Raw genomic sequence first — 16757 nt, forward strand, 5'->3', positions numbered from 1 at the left:
CCTCAACTTTACGCTATCCTACACTACCAATCCTTCCCCGTCAACTCCCCACCGGCAGCTCTCACAACATCATCTCCCAATTTCTTCCTTCTAGCGGGTTTGTCAACTTTCTCTCTGCCCCCTCTACGTCTATTGTTACCTTCTTCCTCTTCTTCCTCGCTGCTGGATTCATCATTCTCGCCCAGCATACTAGATAATCAAAAAAATGAATTTCAGTACACCTTCGAATCTCCTATTATAGAAACAGGTAGATGAACATCGACTTACGCCACCTCAATGAACCTCGCAGCATCCTTCTCGCTAAATTCTACTTCCCTCTGACCCCACCTCCACTCATACGATTCTCCACCCTCAGCGCCGTGGCCAGGTATCTTCACTTTTTCTAAGTAATTCTGCCTGGCAAGTAGATCGAGGTATTTATCCAACGTCAGACGAGGTTCCTTCGAATCGGTTGACGAGTAGGGTAAAATCGTTTCTCTCCTTAGGTTCAATCGTCGCAGGTAGGCATGTAAGATATCTACAATTACCAGATCAGCTTTGATCCTTCACAAGCTGAATGCTGGGCTCGGAAAAGCTGGAGTCAACTGCGGGGTCATGGGCTGAGATAGTACCCACCATCAGACACGACTCTACCCATTGTCATGACAATAGCCAATATCACCGTCCTAATTCCTAATAAAGCAATATGACCTGAACTGGTCCCATCTCCCTTCTCCCACTGTATCAGCGCACCCGAATCTTGTCCTTCCTGCCCTTCATCCTCGAGTCCGAGGGGTAATGAAAGAGGGTTCGACATGGCTGCTTGCAAATCGGGGGGAAGGATCGATCGAAGGATATAAGCCTTGGTACTGGCACCTATACAATATACATATCAGCTGACGGGTTTAGATAGAAGTCCGTTAGCTAAAGGAAGAGACTTACTCTTCCCCTTTTGCGTCTGGGTAGGTGCAGCAGCGTTGTCATCGTCTTCATCTTCTTCCTGATTTCCATTCGGTCTGGCTTTTCCTTTACCCTTCTTTCCACCTGCTGGGGGTGCTTCACCATCTGCAATAGCTCCTTTGCCCCTTCCCCTCACTTCTACTAATTCACAACCTACGGACTCTCGGAGAATCTTTTGAGCCCCTTCGAAGACTAGGTTGTATGCTCGGGGGTTATTGGGGAGGACTGGAGGTCAAGTAAAGGTCGTATATCAGCAAAACACTACGGATATATTTAGCAAGACAGTTCAAGTTTCTGTGAAATCGACAGCTTACCATTCTTCACTATATCAGCACGTCTTATCAAACTCTTCTTATACTCCTGGAATAAGGCATATCGAGCCAGTTGACCTGATCGTAATCGTATCTCCTGTGAGTGGAATGAAGCGGGAAAGGATGTTAGCAAATGCGCTCTGATCACTAATCTATACCTTTCGCAGTATACGATCATTCTGCCGTTTGTATATCGTCCTTGAGATAAGGTCTTTCTTTCCTTGGCTCCCACTACCTTGTCTACCTGTGAGAGAGCCCATGAAGCCAAAGCACTCACAGAATCTTGTAATCCCCCCGCCCCAGCCTGAGTGGAAGGCGCTCCTCCCTCCTCATCTTCTTCATCTCTATTCCCATTGACCCGACCATTTACTTGGTAACCCCCATCCTCGTCTGAATCCGAGTCGGACAAGGCAGCTTGAGTTCGACGTCGCTGTGATGGACCTTGAGAGGCGTATGTGTTGGGTCGTTTTGGGCCCATGGCGAGGGTACCTGGGATTTTATGATTTGATCTTTCCTTTGGGAAAGATGTCGTTCGGAGGAATGATGAGACAGTTGGATGTAGGGACGAGATGAAATGACGAGAGAGGAGAGAGGAAAAGCAAAGAGGAAAAAGAAAAGGAAAACGCGTAGCAAGGTGATTTATGAGTGATGTTCAAAAAGCGTAAACTTTCCCACGGTTGCTGTCGATGATCTTTGGATTTGTACCCGGTAGGATCGTCATACAGATAGAAAAAGTTGATGAGCAACTCTTCTGATCACCCATAAACAAACTCAAAATAGACAATAGACATAGCCCCTCCAGGCATCACCAAAAAGCATTAGGAAAGATAACACTGTCAGCGACAATCACCTAGTCATACTGCTTCCACGCATATACCTTCGCCCCTCGATTGACGACAGCGACAGCTTTCGAACCCAGCCTTAACCATGTCACTGCCCGTACCAACCCTCTCCCCCTCCGAGACAAGCTACATAATATCCTCCCTATCGGATCCTGTACAGCCTACTAGATCGGACTCGAGAACACTGCTAGATTCGAGGAGTATAGATGTATCTTACGGTATCTTCCCTCATGCCAATGGATCATCGAGGGTATCGATAGGTGGGACAGAGGTCGTAGCGGGTATAAAGTTGGAAGTGGTTGATTCGTTGGAGCAGCAGAAAGGATGGAGAGGGAAGGTTGAGGTGGATATGTGAGTGAGACCATCTTTGGGATACCTCAGCATAATCGCATGTCATGGACATATGGCAAACCAAGATGTTCTGGCCCCATTATACGAGGATAACGATATTCAGTCAATATCACCCGCTCCTCTGCATTATTGCATCTATAAACGTGCAAATATATTATGCCATAAGGAGAAAACAAGCGCTAATGTCCATCATATTATTATCGATAGAACACCCCAAGCCTTCCCATCAGCCCAACCCAACAACCTCTCAACCACCTCCGCCTACCTCTCCTCAATCCTCCAATCGCACTTCATCCCATCAATCGCTCCACTCCCCATAATCCCAAACCAAAAATACTTTCAGCCCCACCTCCACCTAACACTAATCTCCTCGGATGGTAACGTCCTCTCCGCACTGGTATTAGCAGCACGAAGCGCATTCTCCGATCTTCGCTTACCGAAAATAAAGATAATCTCGTGGGTGGGGGAGAATGGAGAGACAGAGGGAGAGGGGGAAGGGGTGATTGGGAAAGGGGATTTATCGGGGATCAAAGCTGCTATCAAGAGTAAATCGAAGAGGGGGAGGAATATAACGAAGGGAGGGGAAGATTGGGATTTGGATTTGTCGGAGGATTTGGTGTATATGGAAGGGAGGGAGGGGCTGCCTGTTCTGATTACGCTGAATCTGGTGAGTAGGCATCATCCGCTCTCCTCTTCCCCTGAATCATGTCTTGAAGAACTATAAACCGCTTCCTAACGACAATTCATAATCCTATGTCGACCTTCTTGCTTAGACATAACTCACTTGAGTTGCTGACAAACCCATCACACAGGTACCAAATTCCCCTAACATCTTCCTAGACGCCACAGCCCAAGAAGAGTCCGCCTGTCCCTCCAAACTCCATTTATTCTTCTCTTCTTCGCTCAAGGAGCAACAGCTGAAGATCTGCGGAATCAGACTAGAAGGTGGTCAATCTATCGATTCGTCCAGGATAAAAGGGTTGATTGATGAGGGAGCGAGGATAGCTGGCGAGTTGATACAGGGGGTAAATGGGAATCTACCGCAGTAACGGGATCTTGGTGCAGATGCAGGAGGGTGATGACATTCATGATTCATAATCGTCATCATCATGTATCTAATATGCATAATATAGCATCATCCATGGATGGATGCTATCAGATGACCGTGCATTATGGAAGGCCATCTTAAACAGAGAGAAAGGTGTCTACCAAAAGAATTGGTCGCGCGTCTCCGTCGAGACATTACACACCATCTGCCCTCTCTCTATCATCCTTCCCCGGGGATAAGTCATTCGTGAAGTACTAGGAAGGAATGTAAAGAAGATATACTTCACGAACAATTGACGTCGCATGACCAACGGAGCTGATATCACCGAGGAGCTTCTTGAGATGCTCAAACTCAAGGTTTTATCGCTGGGTGTGAGGCGGAGAGTGAGCATGGGTCACTTCAATCCGCTTTGAGCCGCTAGGTCACGGATGCGCTACGCGATCGGATGGGTGGGTTTTGATGTGTGTGTACCTCAGGTATGGGGACGAGGACTGTGTGTAGGCGTATGGATACCACGAGATGAACGATAACGTTGATCTTGAGGCAACGGTCCTCGAAAGTGGCACCGAAGTCCAATACCGCAATTGTTTATCTTACAAGGCCCAATTCCTGCACTGACCCATACAGACAGCTGAGCTTCGCCTACGCTACACATTTACAGTGGCGACGGGAATGTCTGTATGAAGCTCAAATCTAAGTGACATATGTATCGAGATAGGTCACTAATCGAATCTGCAAGTGGCTTGAATCTGCTGATCCGATAAATCGTCTCGATAGTGATATCCTCATCCTCTATCACAGGAAGAGGGCCAACGCAAAAAGACGTGATCGCGTGCCCTCGAAGAGAACAGCCTCGTACATCTAGGGGATGAGTCCATAGGCAGACTAGGCAATGTGCTGAAATAAGAAATTAAAGATGGATGACATCAGGACTAAGTTGAAACGAATCGATGTTCTTGATTTTTTTTCAAAGCAAATGCCCGTAGTAAACCAGGATAAGCGCTGTGAAACGCCTAAGCTACGGCACACGCTACGCGATCAATGTGTAGCTGGGTCGAGGTCTATATAGTGGTTCCCTGAATGATGGATAGTCATTTGGCCAAAGGACCCTTTCTAGATGAAATCAGTAAGCCAAATCATGGAGGTGGTTCATGGGAGAATCGGTACGTGAGTATATGACGGGAAGAAAGAAGGGAAGTCTTGAGCGATCTCGACAGACGTGCTGTGTATGGTTCCTTTTTTATCTATAACAGCGCTCACACCAAGGAAGAGGGAAGATCAAAAAGTGTAATCGCGCGCTTCTCAATGAGGCTCTTGCAATGATTTACGAAGAGTAACCTTTATATACGATCTACGCTATGCATCCATCCTGTTATCCCATACAGCCACTACGTTACTACGTTTTTACGATTAATGAGACATTCCCCGTTGAGCTAGACTCCCATGCTACGCGGTCATATGTATATGTCAAGTGGCTATATGAACCCATCCGAAGTGATCTGTGCGTCAATTCAGAATGTGGCATTGTCTTAGCACCATTAGATGGATGACCCGTAAACGTCAAAAAGATTGATCGCGCGCCCCCTTGGAAGGCTGTCTACAGGATAATTTGTAAACGATTCTTAAGCTACGTGATGTGGCCGTCTACGTGGTAGGAGATTCTCTTGAAGAATATTCCTCTAAGTCTACGTGAGTATGATATACAGCTTTGGCCAAGACTGTATAGAGCATGTTCTACAATCTACGAGTCACGAGTTACGAGTTACGTTTACGTGATTAGGTCGATGGGACCTTGTTACGAAAACAAGCTTGTAACCGTTGAGCTACGACGCATGCTACGCGATCGGGTATATATGTTAGGTGGGTTTATGAACCCTTCTGAGAGATCAGTGCGTGATTGCGATCAAAGGATGCAATGAGATATGTTTGTTGTGGCTGTGGTCCGAGCGCACAGATGGACATGAAAAAGGTGTTTTTATTGGTTCTGAAAAAGGTTTGATCGCGAGTTCTCTTGAGAGAACTTTATGAGAGTCATTTGGTCTCTTCAACGCGCGTGTAGAGGTTTGAGAATTCTTTGCTACCACTACTGCTTGTACTACTACGGGTACTACGGATACTACAGGCACTACAGACACTATGGAATCCGCGGTCGTGAGATTTGTTTGAGTATGATGAGAAGCTGGAAACATAGAATGAGTGAAGTGATTGGAGTAGGAAATGAAGCGGTTGACCGTTAAGCTACAGCGACAATATTGCTACGCGATCGAACGGTGCTGGAAGGAGAGGTATATATGAAATGCAGAGATAACCGTCTAGCGTGGTGGGGGAAGAATAAGCTGATGTCAGCTCAAAAAGGCTGATCGCGCATTCTCTTCTGAGAATTCGAGTACAAAGTCTATCTACTATGTCTGGACAGCTGGATCGCAGACCAACGCAAGGCATCACCCCGCATCGCAATATGTGTGATATTATCTTTTATAATACAGTAGGGAGAGGGCGACAAGGATCGAAATGGAACGATGGATGGAATCGTGAGAGAGGTCGTTACCGTTAAGCTATGACGACGTAATGCTACACGATCGATCAGCGATTCGTCTCATGAAGTAGTATTTACAAGAGCGTGTGACTCATCGTGGTTGTCAAGCAACTTGAGGAGAGATGAGAGGGGGAAAAGATGCTAAAAAAGATTGATCGCGTGTCCTCTATCAGGACAGAATCGAACTTTCGTTCGACTCGAGTATTTGATGATCGAAATATTGTAATAGAGTAGTAGAGTTATATGGTGATAGGTTCGGTTGGTATGCTGAGGTCGTAGTGATAAGTCACAAAGGGGCGTGTTGCCCTTGCGCTACGCGACCGATCATTTGTCGTGAACCAGGTCTGACAGTTATTTATGTATTCTTTGAGCTGACGTTATCTCTTGTTCACGATTCCACCCATATTTCTCATTACTCCTATCCTTGTTCTTGTCAGGTCCGCATCTTGCGTTAACACTTGACAGGGAGGGAGCTGACTACCATGATAGACAAGGTCTTCGAATGTTCTGATGTTCATTTGCATATCATCCGTATCTCCTAGGTAGCTATCTTCGCTAGCTCATTCACTTCCAACCTCCTTTTCATCCAATGTTCATTCCCCGCAATGAAATCACTTCTCACCACCTTCCCTCTCCTCCTAACCACTCCGTCAGACTCCCACTTAACATATATCCCTTCGACCCTTCCGTCCCAGAATTGTGATTTGCGCTGGACCATCTCCCACAGTTCCTTTTCTGTAGGACATTGATCGACCTCCTCCATGACCGGGACCAAGGGTATACCACATCCATACTGATTAAGGAGCGATTGTAAAGTCCGTCTATCCAGGAAAGCATCGGTAGATCGATCGCACAGATCAAAAGCGATAAAGAGGTCTGGTAGAAGGGTATAGTGGATAGAATGAGTGGCGTACATCCATTCTCCGAATAGTATATATCTTTCCGCAAAATACTCGTCTTGGCCGAGTAATTTTTTCAATCCATCTAGGTGGGTTTCCAACCAATGACCGAGCTTCTTGAATTGCTCGTGTGAAGTGGGATTGATGTAATGAGATCGGTTCTGAACGATTATCTTTGTTCTGTCCGAAGAGAGGGAGAACCCCATATTCGCTTCGTCAATCTTTTCTGTAATTATCACCTTGTCTTCTCGGCGCGAATTTGGTGGTGTATCGCCTAGGTTCGTTTGTTCAACGTTGAATGCCGGTACTTTCTCGATGAGATCGTCACAGGTAGCAGCGCCCAGATCGATAAGATGAGGTGTCCTTGGAAATTTGTATATCCCAATCCTGGGTGATAACCTCTCAACAAGCTCAAGAGCAGCCTCGAATGATCTGATTATACATAAAGCCCTGAAACCCTCTTCAAGCGTCGGTCGATCGAATATCCTGTCCATCTGTTCTACCGCATTTCGAACCCTGTTTCCAGGCTGGATCGTCGGATGACCAATCCTCCGTTGTGCTCGGGAAGTACACAGGTTCTTATCGTAGTCGAACCATATACATATAGGATCTTTCACCCAATTGGAAGAGAGTTTCAACCATTCCCTACGATCTTTCGAGGAGGTATTGCATCTATCTAACAGGACCTTCTGCTTGGTATTTGAGGGAGCTCGACTGATGCCGGTTTCGCACATACGCCTACTTCCACTTTCATCTTGACTTATCCTCTTCCACCCTTTTGGATTTCTTGCAAGTAGTGCGTTGGAGAACCACGATTTGCCTGATCCTGGTAATCCCACCAAAATGAATAGGTTGGATTCTTCCCCTATGCTCCCCTCGATCATGAGTCTACATGGCGCTGGTTCGGATGGTCGGTCAGGGAAGATTGACTGTCTCTTCCATACTGTTGAACACCACTTGGAGACGAAGTTCTCCTGTTGGGTGGTCTCGAGACTTCCTGGACGTATTGATCGGAGTTTCGAGATCGCTTCGCTGGCTGACATGAAGGGATGACTTCGATCGCCAGTAGGACGATTAAAGCCATAGGAAGCTAGGTAGCAGGCTATAGCCGTCCCGGCTCGTCCTTTACCTCCTCCGCAGTGTACTAATACCGGTAAATTGGATTCATCGTTGAGTAATTGAATGATTATGTCTATCTGCTCGATTGACGGTGGATAGTAATTTGGGATAGGGATGAAGATGTTCTTGATAGATTTGTGATTGAACCATTGAGCTGGGAGAGGGGTTTCTTCAGTCAGAGTGATGATGGTCTTGATGCCTATTGAAGATAGTGCTGAGATATCTTGCTCGTTGCGAGGGGTGGACATAGCTGCGAAGGAGAAGGGGATGATCCATTTGAAGAATCTTGGTAGTTTGTATAAGTCTCCCTGATGAGGTGTATACATCCGTTGACGGGACTCGAGGCAGAGGCTAGGTGATAGTTGCATCTCCCCGATGGTAGATCTCAGCTCTGTAGACCAAGGTTCTAGCAGCATTTGAGAGAGAGCATTGGGAACCTGATCTAATTCTTCTTCTAATAAGACATTTCCCCATTCAGTATGGGCCGAACATCTTTCTAGTCTCTTTAAGCAGTACTTGGTTATTCTCTCTTCGTCATTCTTTCTCGCATTCTCGTATGCTCGAGCGTAACTCAGCATCGCCAATTTGTACTTTTCTAATTGAAATGCTGTATCTCCAAGTCTGATGTAACCTCTTGAGAGTCTAGATTCTCCTTGGTTCTCTACCAATATGAGCCGTCCGCAATATGTTTGAGCGGTGGGATAGTCCTGCAGTAGGTGCAGAGTGTGAATGAGATGATCTAGGAAATCGGCGGAAGGGTTGTGAGGGAAAGTCTCTGGTATGATATCGGCCATGTTCAACTGTATCTGATATTCCAAAAGGGGTGTCTGTGATAGCGGAATGTAAAAGTGTCGTGTAGGTAGGCTGATTCTCTGACGTATTTGCTGTCCTTCGACCCATATGATGAGTAGGTAATAGCCAGTATCGTTCTGCACACAACCAGCGGGGTATATTCGATTGCATTGTGGTGACTTCTCGAGAACACGATGTCGATCATCTATTGGGATTTTGGAGAGCTCTGATTTGTCGATCAATATGATTTGATGTTGTCTACCACGCACATATGATATATTCAATGGAATATCAAAGGTTGATACTAGTTGGTCGATTGCTTGTCCTGCCAGGACGATGTCCCCATTGCATTCGCAGAGTTGGTATTGCAGCATGATAGGTGAAAGTCGCTAGTGAGTTTGTGTGAGTGAGGGTATTGGTGGTATAGCTTTATGCTAGGTATACCTAACTCAACGTATATATGTAACGTTGACCACTGCTCAAACAGACGGAACCGCCTCAAATCAACCAACTCAGTTCACGGATCCGAATCTATTCGATTTGGGTGGCAAAATGCGGGGACCCGGTGTGACATTCAACATTCCAGGTACGACACGGTGTACTAAGCATAACGGAGCGGTACTAGCTTTCCCCCTATCAACCCTATCACAGCCTCCGCCTCGAGGTTAAAACGACTCAACTGTCTCCTTCCTTCTTCTCTCTTTCTTCTTTCTCGCCACCACCATATGAGAAAGGTGGGAGAGGATTTCTCTTCTTTCTTCTTTCTTATCCTTCATTCACATTAAAAACAGATAGTCAGAATCAAGATGACTACTCCTATCACTAGCTCCCTCGAGGAAATGCAGCTCAACGCTGCTCCTTCCTCACACCCAAAAACTAAGAAAGATTGGACCCTTCCTCCCTCTTTCCTCTCCCTCCTCGCCACTCCTCCTCATCGAGTCATCGACTCTCTCATTCCTCTTAACCCTACGCCCTCCTCCTCTACCTCTGCTCCTATCTCCGCAGCCCCCTCAGCACCTTTCTTGGAAGCTATGAAGGGTGCACCCGACATGCTGACTGAGAAAGGCGCTCAGGCCTTCTCGTCAACTGGTTCGGCTCTAGTAGATCTGTTCAATGACTTCGCTCCTGGAATTGGAGTGGAATCTCTCTTCAACCACCTGGAGAAGGCTTGGAAGGAAGATCCCCATGCGTAAGTACCGTCAATCTACCGTCAGCTTTAGATGTCTGGAAAAGGAAAGAAGGACGTGGAGCTGATCTTCCTTTCCCACAGCACACTCAAATTGATCTTCCAAGGACGATCGATCCATGAAGGAAAAGGGTGGAAGGAAGGCTTCTACCGAACTTGCGCTTGGCTTTGGGAGTATCACCCTCGAACTTTCTTGGAAAAGTGAGTGGTTGAACCCTCCCAGACAGACCCAGTCCATTGATCTGATCTGAGCTGACGTTACCTTCCTTCTCCAGCCTCCATGTCATCGTAAACCCAACTTGCAAGCGACCTAGAGATCCTAAAAGGGACGAAGAGAAGCGACAACGCAGAGAAGCTGCTGCTGCAGCGGACAACGATGGTGTCTTAGACTTAGATGACGATGGGAATGTGGAGTTGGATGTTCCTGATGAATACCAGTATCCTTACCGACCACATGGGACTTTCAAAGAGTAGGTTGTATCTCTTCATATCAAATATTGTTCTCACGTATGTGATACTGACTGTACTCGTCTTGCTTCACAGTCTTACGGATCTGCTCATCCTTCACATCAGCGGTCAAATCAGTATCAATCACAAAGGAAAGATCACCGCTCTTGACGAAGGCATCGCCCCAGCTTGGCAGGCATCAACCTTCAAAGCATCACGATTGGCTCTCAAGGCGGATCCTAAATCCAAGCGAAATCGATCGGGATTCAAGGCCATCCTCAAAGCAGCGAAAAAGCAGCAAAAGGAGAAAGAGCACGATGCTTTCGAACTTAGCCTTTGGAGAGCGCCATCAGGTGAGCTATACTTGCCTCTTACAACAACTTCGTATACCTTACTGACACGCTGTAATACAGCCGCCGAGAAGCACAAGCTCCTTCATCAACGAGCTGAGAATGCATTGGCAAGAGACAAGAAATACCAAGCTCTGTACATCACAGTACTTCATATCTTTGTCAAATCCCTCAAACAAGATCTCGCACTCTTGGCTAAGCACCAAGATTTCCTTAAGCTCCCTCCCCATGACCGACTTCGACGAGCTTTCGAGAATCACACTTCTCCTCATCTTTTCGGGATATCTTATGCTGCCAAATGGGTCCCTTCCCCTGGTAAAAGCGGTGATAGACACACCCTCTTCGCTACTGCCTTAGCACACATGCTCTACCCTGGTGATGGTGTCGTATGGTCGAGAGAGAAGCTTCAAAAGCTGGTCCTTTCCCCTCTTAGAAAGGCGTTGGCTGTTCCCGAAGTGGAGATGTCCAACATGTCCTGGAATATTGATTATACCAAGGTATGTTGACATTCCTATCTTTAGTAAAACTCATACTTATGCCTTGTTTATCTGCAGGTCCCCTCTAGATCCATGGTTCGTAACTCAAACGCTTTCGCGGAGCACGACCCCGAGGGCTTCGACAAGTATCTGGACAGAGTGTCAAAGGGGTAAGCACATTTGATATATTGATAGACTGAGAGCTGACTTGTCATGCAGCCGAACGAGTATATCTGGCGCCTCTTTAATGCCTCACGAGCTTCTCTTTGATGGTAAGTACATCGCTTCCATATAAGGCGTTATGCTAAGTATGATGCCTACGCAGCCACAAGAGGCGACAATGCCATCACCAAGAGACTCGCCGATCTTCAATGGAAAACACTCGTCCAGTCGATTCGAACCTCTTCAAACAACCGACTGTCGAATTGTATCGCTATTGCCGATGTCTCTGGGTCGATGGGATCGTTCACTTACGGCCAAAAGAAAGACCCTTCTCCCATTCTTCCTTGCATCGCCTTAACGCTCTTACTCGGTGAACTCGCCGTAGCTCCTTGGAACGGTGCATTCTTCACTTTTTCGGCGGAACCCAAATTCGAGACTATCGAAGTTTCCCTTCCACTCTCTAAACGAGCGGAAACTCTCTCACGAGCGCATTGGGAGATGTCAACAAACTTCTACAAGGTCTTCGATCTCATCCTCGCCACCGCCAAAAATCGAAAGATGAAGCCGGATGATATGGTCAAGAAGGTATTCGTCTTTTCGGATATGCAGTTCGACGCTGCCGCCGGGAAAAAGTACGGTGAAACAGAACACGATGTCATCCAAAGGAAATTCGAGGAAGCTGGATATCCTTTGCCGGAACTGGTCTATTGGAATCTCGCTCCGAGGTATGATGGTGCTCCCAAGCCTATCCCCAGCGATGTTCCTGGTGTTTCCCTCTTCTCTGGGTTCTCTGGTGCTCTGATGAAGTACTTCTTGGGCCAAGCTGATCTGGATGAAGACGCTACGATGGAAGAGGTCCCGGAGCAGGAGGAGGATGACGACGAAGACATGGTGGTTCTCCCTCGTACGATGGTCAGCGGGGAACGCAAGGACAAGAGTGGTAAGGACAAGAAGAAGGATTCGCCATTGGATACTGTTATGAAGGTGATCAGTGCTGAGTCGTTTAAAGATCTCAAAGTGGTTGATTAGGTTGGCGAGGAAAGTGAAGAAATGAGTGGTATTTTGAGAGAATTGGATGTGAAGGATATTATAAAGAAAGGATCATTGTATATTTATCTTACCCCGCCCCATCCTACTGTATCTTACCTATATATCTAATGTCTATAACGATCCCATACAAACGAATTATATGAGAAATGAAATGAATATGAATTGTCTATTTATATGATCGGCCGTAAAGTGAGAAGAGCAGTCGCGTGAGATGAGTGTTTACCCCGCATCCTGCCGAGTGACTGTGCCTTGTGTTTTTGGTGGTATTACCCCGCATTATTTTGAATTGGGATTGGGATTGACCACTTTGACCTGAAGGGTCGTTTGGGTTGTTGATTTGTTGATTTGTTGACTTTGCTTTGGGTTGAGCATTGATATCTTGACTTGTTCTATTCTTACCAATCATTCCTATTGACATTAGCATACAGCATACACGAAAGAGATATTAGATATAGCATCTTCTCATAGCATCATATAGCATAGCATAGCATCCTGGCTTAATTATTGAATTCACGCCCCACGACAGATAGAAACAGTAAACAAAGTTGAGGGATCAACAAGATACCAAATAAAGAGGTGAGTGATGGATTGAATTGATTGTTTCCATTCAAATATATGCTACCTCACGTATCTCTTGGTCTGTATTCTATCCATTCATTTATTCATTCTATCTCTCAACTTGTTTTGAAGGTGCGAGTACTCATCCTACTTGGGTATTCGTTCATCCCCTGGTTGTGGGCTAGATACCTCTAGCCTCTCCCTATTGCCTTTGCTCCACTCCATCATCTTGCATACCGTTCGTGTCCATCAAGTGGCATTGTTTGACAAGATAAGAGATATATCTGACCAGCAGCTTCACCCGTACAGAATCATACCTCTGGGAATAACGATATACCAACCACGCATCACTCACTACCTATCACATCTAGTCAACCCGCTACCACTCCAACTCTCACTGCTCGTCAATCTTCACCTCCTCGACTTCCTATCGAAACACAGACAACAATGAGCAAATATCAACAGAAACCATACACTGCCGAGGAGAAGCGAAAGGCTATAGAGACGTATTCTGAGAAGATCCAATATAGTCCTAGGTATTCTAGTGAGTTTGGTCTTCCTGCTCAGCACATGGCAGTACTAGCTTGTCCAAAAGGTGTTTCGTGTTTGAGATGGGACCATTGCTGATTATGTCTTCTGTGTGATTGATAGATGAGGAATGGGAATATAGGTGAGTAGTCACCCAGTTAACTGCGAAGATCGTGATGGACCCATGTTTAACTGACTTGCCTCCTCGCAATTATCAGACATGTCATCGTGAGTCTCGCCTTCTCGCAGCCCTCACATAAAACACAAGCGAAACAAGAGCATTTTCTCCTATCGACGATATCATATTGCCTTTCCCAGCATGTCCAGATGATGAGCTGTGCTAATCTCCACTACCTTCCACTTGTAGATCCCAAAACAACTCGTCAAGTACGTTCCTCCCGGTGTATGCCCTGAAGATGTTTGGAGAGGGTTGGGGATAAGACAATCGCCCGGGTGAGTTGACATGATTTAGAGATATCAGAAAGAAAGGACTTCTTTGTCTGGAAAGCTCTGTTTCCTTCACAAATTTCGGAGCATCCTGCGTCATCCCGAGTGATAGGGTTGAATGCTGACATTGCGATTCTTTCGCTGAGCAGCTGGGAGATGTATATGAGACACGAGCCTGTAAGTTAAGCTTAGTTATCAATGATATAGTTTCACAAGCTGACAAATAATGAGAACGATAGGAACCTGTAAATATTACTCCTTCTTTCGCTTAAGTCTAAATTAAGCCCCAACCAATCATACGTTCCCCCTCAACAAGGAGCAGACTATCCTTTCGCCTACCGATGCTTCTTGTATTATTCATCGGTACATCTAGCTGATCCTTCTCCGCTTCACTACAGCACGTCCTCCTCTTTCGACGTCCAAAGGATTACGACGCAGTGCACCAACCATTCTCGCAAGTCATGGGAGCCCGAGCGATGAACGTCGTGGGCGGGAAGAAATAGGTCGGTCCAATCCAAGCCCTCAGCCAACGTACGAGCACGAAGACCGGTTTTATCTGGTCGAACGCAAATGTTCTGAACCATTTTCTTCTCATTTTTGGGATATTCCATATCATATTTAAGACATAACACATTATAACGAATATTCAACTTCTCTATATAATTTTTTTTTGTCAATTCATCTTACATTGTTTACATTGCATTTTCTTAGGGCATAGCCAGAAGAAGTAGGAAGTTTTCATATTTCATTTTCATATTTTTCGTAGTTCATATCGTATCTTGGTCTTTCACGTAGCATAGTGGGAATGGAGATGTCAATATGTTGAAGTATCAGTATCACCATCTCCCACATTCGACACTTTGGTCAAAGTGCCGTGCAGTTCACGGAAGAAATGTGACGCCTGACTCAACACCAACACCGTTCATTTCCTACCTCTACATTCGAGATGAGATAAATACATTCATATACACATCCAAACTCTATATTCCAAATCTCATACCGGTATCCCCATCGTGAGCCTATATACCATTCCTCTTGGAACTTACCCAATCAGTCACCACGGGCTGGACGTAGATATTGAGCAGTACGCCCGCACCAGCAGCGACAAGGAACCAAACTATCGAGTTCAACTTATCTGCCATCGTCGTTTCGTCCTTGGCCTGTTTCTGTTGAGTCGCCATTTGGGGTTGAGAAGTTGAGGAAGAGGGTAATCGGATGACTGAGAATAGGTCGGTGTTTAGGGAGAAAGCTATGTTGGCTTCTTCCACTAGGTTGGCTGTACCATCGAAAGAAGAAGAGAATCAGCATCGGCTACACTACATCTCAATCCTCCGATTATTGGATCCTTGTACTTGTGAACACAAGGCACACTTCTATATCTATCTTATGGTGAAGCCATAGTATGCAAGAAGACGCAGACTCACCCTTCAACACCTGATCCTCACCTACACCCTCATCCATCCCCCTCCTAAACCAATCCTTCACCTCCCCCAATCTCTTCTTCGCATGGAACTTTGACTCGTCATCTCCATCCGCACCGTTCGATCGATTCTGAAATTCGAAATAGTAAAACTTCGTACCCTCCTCTCCGCGGAGGTCGTACGATTTCTTCACTCTCGCTCCTATGAATTGACCGCCCGATAAATCACCTAGGTACCTTACATACGAGTGGGCGAGCAACTTTGACGAAGAAGAGGACGAGGAGGCGAGGGATTTGATATGGTTGATATAGTTTGATAGTGGTTCGGGAGGGGAGGTGAATAGTTCTTGGAGGAATGGGGGGAGTGGGAATGGTGGAAGGGATGTGGCATTTGATGAGTATGTTGGGTTCTGGGTGGTGGTAGATGACGATGAAGGGATAAGAGTAAGAAGGTAGGAGATGTCTTCTGCCAAAGCTGGTGCTCTGGCTAGGAGAGCGGGATCGTATGTAGGTGCTAGGACGGGGTTGGTGGAGTTTTCGGCGAGACCTAGTTCGAGGGCGCTGTGAGGCGTATGAAATTAGCAGGTTTACCTTTTTGTAGCTGTAGCGGCGATGAAGACGCGGATCGAGCATATATCACTTGTTTCTTTCTTCTTCTCATAGAAGAGAAACTCACTCGTAAATCCTCCACAACACAGCCAACCACCTAACGTACTCCTCCAACCCCAACCCACCCTGGACCAGCGCAGCAGCCCCAGCAGAATGCTCAGCCTTGACGTGCGCACGCTGCGTACCCAACTTCAGTAGGGTCGAGACGGGTTGAGAAAGCTCCAGTTCATGTTCGCCTGGTAGTTTGCCTCGGGCCGAGAAGGCCTCTGAGGGTTTTTCGGAAGGTGTGTTGGGGGAGAATGAGGGGGTGTCGGGCGGTGAAGATGAGGATGAGGAGAGGTTGAGGTGGAGCTTTGAGGTGGAGGTGGGGGGTTGGATTATTGAGAGGTTAGCGAATGGGCATGGAGGGAGCATTTTGAGTATGATTAAGGCTAGAGACAGTGATGATGACGGGGAAGGAATGGGGCGCAAAGAACAGGTGCGAGATACAGATAACAATCGGATTCACAAGTGGGTTCCCAGGTAGAGCAGATAGACAAGACGTGATGAAGCTGTACCGGCCGAAAATGAAAGAAACAAATAGATATTGCATCATACCCACAAGATAGATCAGGTTAAACAAAGATAAAACTCACTTGCTTATCAGATACGACAGTCTGCATGATTGTGTTCTCGTTCTTTTCTTGA

General features: G+C 46.3%; 6 protein-coding genes across 6 annotated transcripts; 3 read left to right on the top strand and 3 right to left on the bottom strand.

Moving 5' to 3' along the window:
* Nucleotides 1-23: 23 nt before the first annotated feature.
* On the bottom strand, nucleotides 24-1728 carry I302_101505 (uncharacterized protein; the record flags this gene model as incomplete). The annotated part of the gene is made up of 6 exons (XM_065869299.1): nucleotides 24-189; nucleotides 268-517; nucleotides 616-855; nucleotides 922-1164; nucleotides 1254-1347; nucleotides 1528-1728. The coding sequence occupies 6 exons, from the start codon at nucleotides 1726-1728 to the stop codon at nucleotides 24-26; spliced, it is 1194 nt and encodes a 397-aa protein (XP_065725371.1).
* A 449-nt stretch (nucleotides 1729-2177) lies between these two features.
* Nucleotides 2178-3492, top strand: I302_101506 (uncharacterized protein; the record flags this gene model as incomplete). The annotated part of the gene is made up of 3 exons (XM_019186893.1): nucleotides 2178-2443; nucleotides 2651-3110; nucleotides 3256-3492. The coding sequence occupies 3 exons, from the start codon at nucleotides 2178-2180 to the stop codon at nucleotides 3490-3492; spliced, it is 963 nt and encodes a 320-aa protein (XP_019049771.1).
* A 3073-nt stretch (nucleotides 3493-6565) lies between these two features.
* Nucleotides 6566-8839, bottom strand: I302_101507 (uncharacterized protein; the record flags this gene model as incomplete). Its single annotated transcript, XM_019186894.1, has 1 exon — nucleotides 6566-8839. One exon carries the CDS (start codon nucleotides 8837-8839, stop codon nucleotides 6566-6568), a length of 2274 nt encoding a protein of 757 aa, XP_019049772.1.
* An 804-nt stretch (nucleotides 8840-9643) lies between these two features.
* Nucleotides 9644-12487, top strand: I302_101508 (uncharacterized protein; the record flags this gene model as incomplete). Its single annotated transcript, XM_019186895.1, has 8 exons — nucleotides 9644-10026; nucleotides 10108-10224; nucleotides 10299-10493; nucleotides 10567-10823; nucleotides 10884-11317; nucleotides 11375-11466; nucleotides 11516-11568; nucleotides 11622-12487. The coding sequence occupies 8 exons, from the start codon at nucleotides 9644-9646 to the stop codon at nucleotides 12485-12487; spliced, it is 2397 nt and encodes a 798-aa protein (XP_019049773.1).
* Nucleotides 12488-13513: 1026 nt separating this feature from the next.
* On the top strand, nucleotides 13514-14544 carry I302_101509 (uncharacterized protein; the record flags this gene model as incomplete). Its single annotated transcript, XM_019186896.1, has 6 exons — nucleotides 13514-13610; nucleotides 13718-13736; nucleotides 13813-13822; nucleotides 13962-14047; nucleotides 14191-14218; nucleotides 14440-14544. The coding sequence occupies 6 exons, from the start codon at nucleotides 13514-13516 to the stop codon at nucleotides 14542-14544; spliced, it is 345 nt and encodes a 114-aa protein (XP_019049774.1).
* A 516-nt stretch (nucleotides 14545-15060) lies between these two features.
* On the bottom strand, nucleotides 15061-16484 carry I302_101510 (uncharacterized protein; the record flags this gene model as incomplete). Its single annotated transcript, XM_019186897.1, has 3 exons — nucleotides 15061-15317; nucleotides 15466-16022; nucleotides 16138-16484. The coding sequence occupies 3 exons, from the start codon at nucleotides 16482-16484 to the stop codon at nucleotides 15061-15063; spliced, it is 1161 nt and encodes a 386-aa protein (XP_019049775.1).
* Between the last annotated feature and the right edge of the window lie 273 nt (nucleotides 16485-16757).

This window comes from Kwoniella bestiolae, chromosome 1 (assembly GCF_000512585.2).
Source record: "Kwoniella bestiolae CBS 10118 chromosome 1, complete sequence".
Classification (NCBI taxonomy): Eukaryota; Fungi; Basidiomycota; class Tremellomycetes; order Tremellales; family Cryptococcaceae; genus Kwoniella; species Kwoniella bestiolae.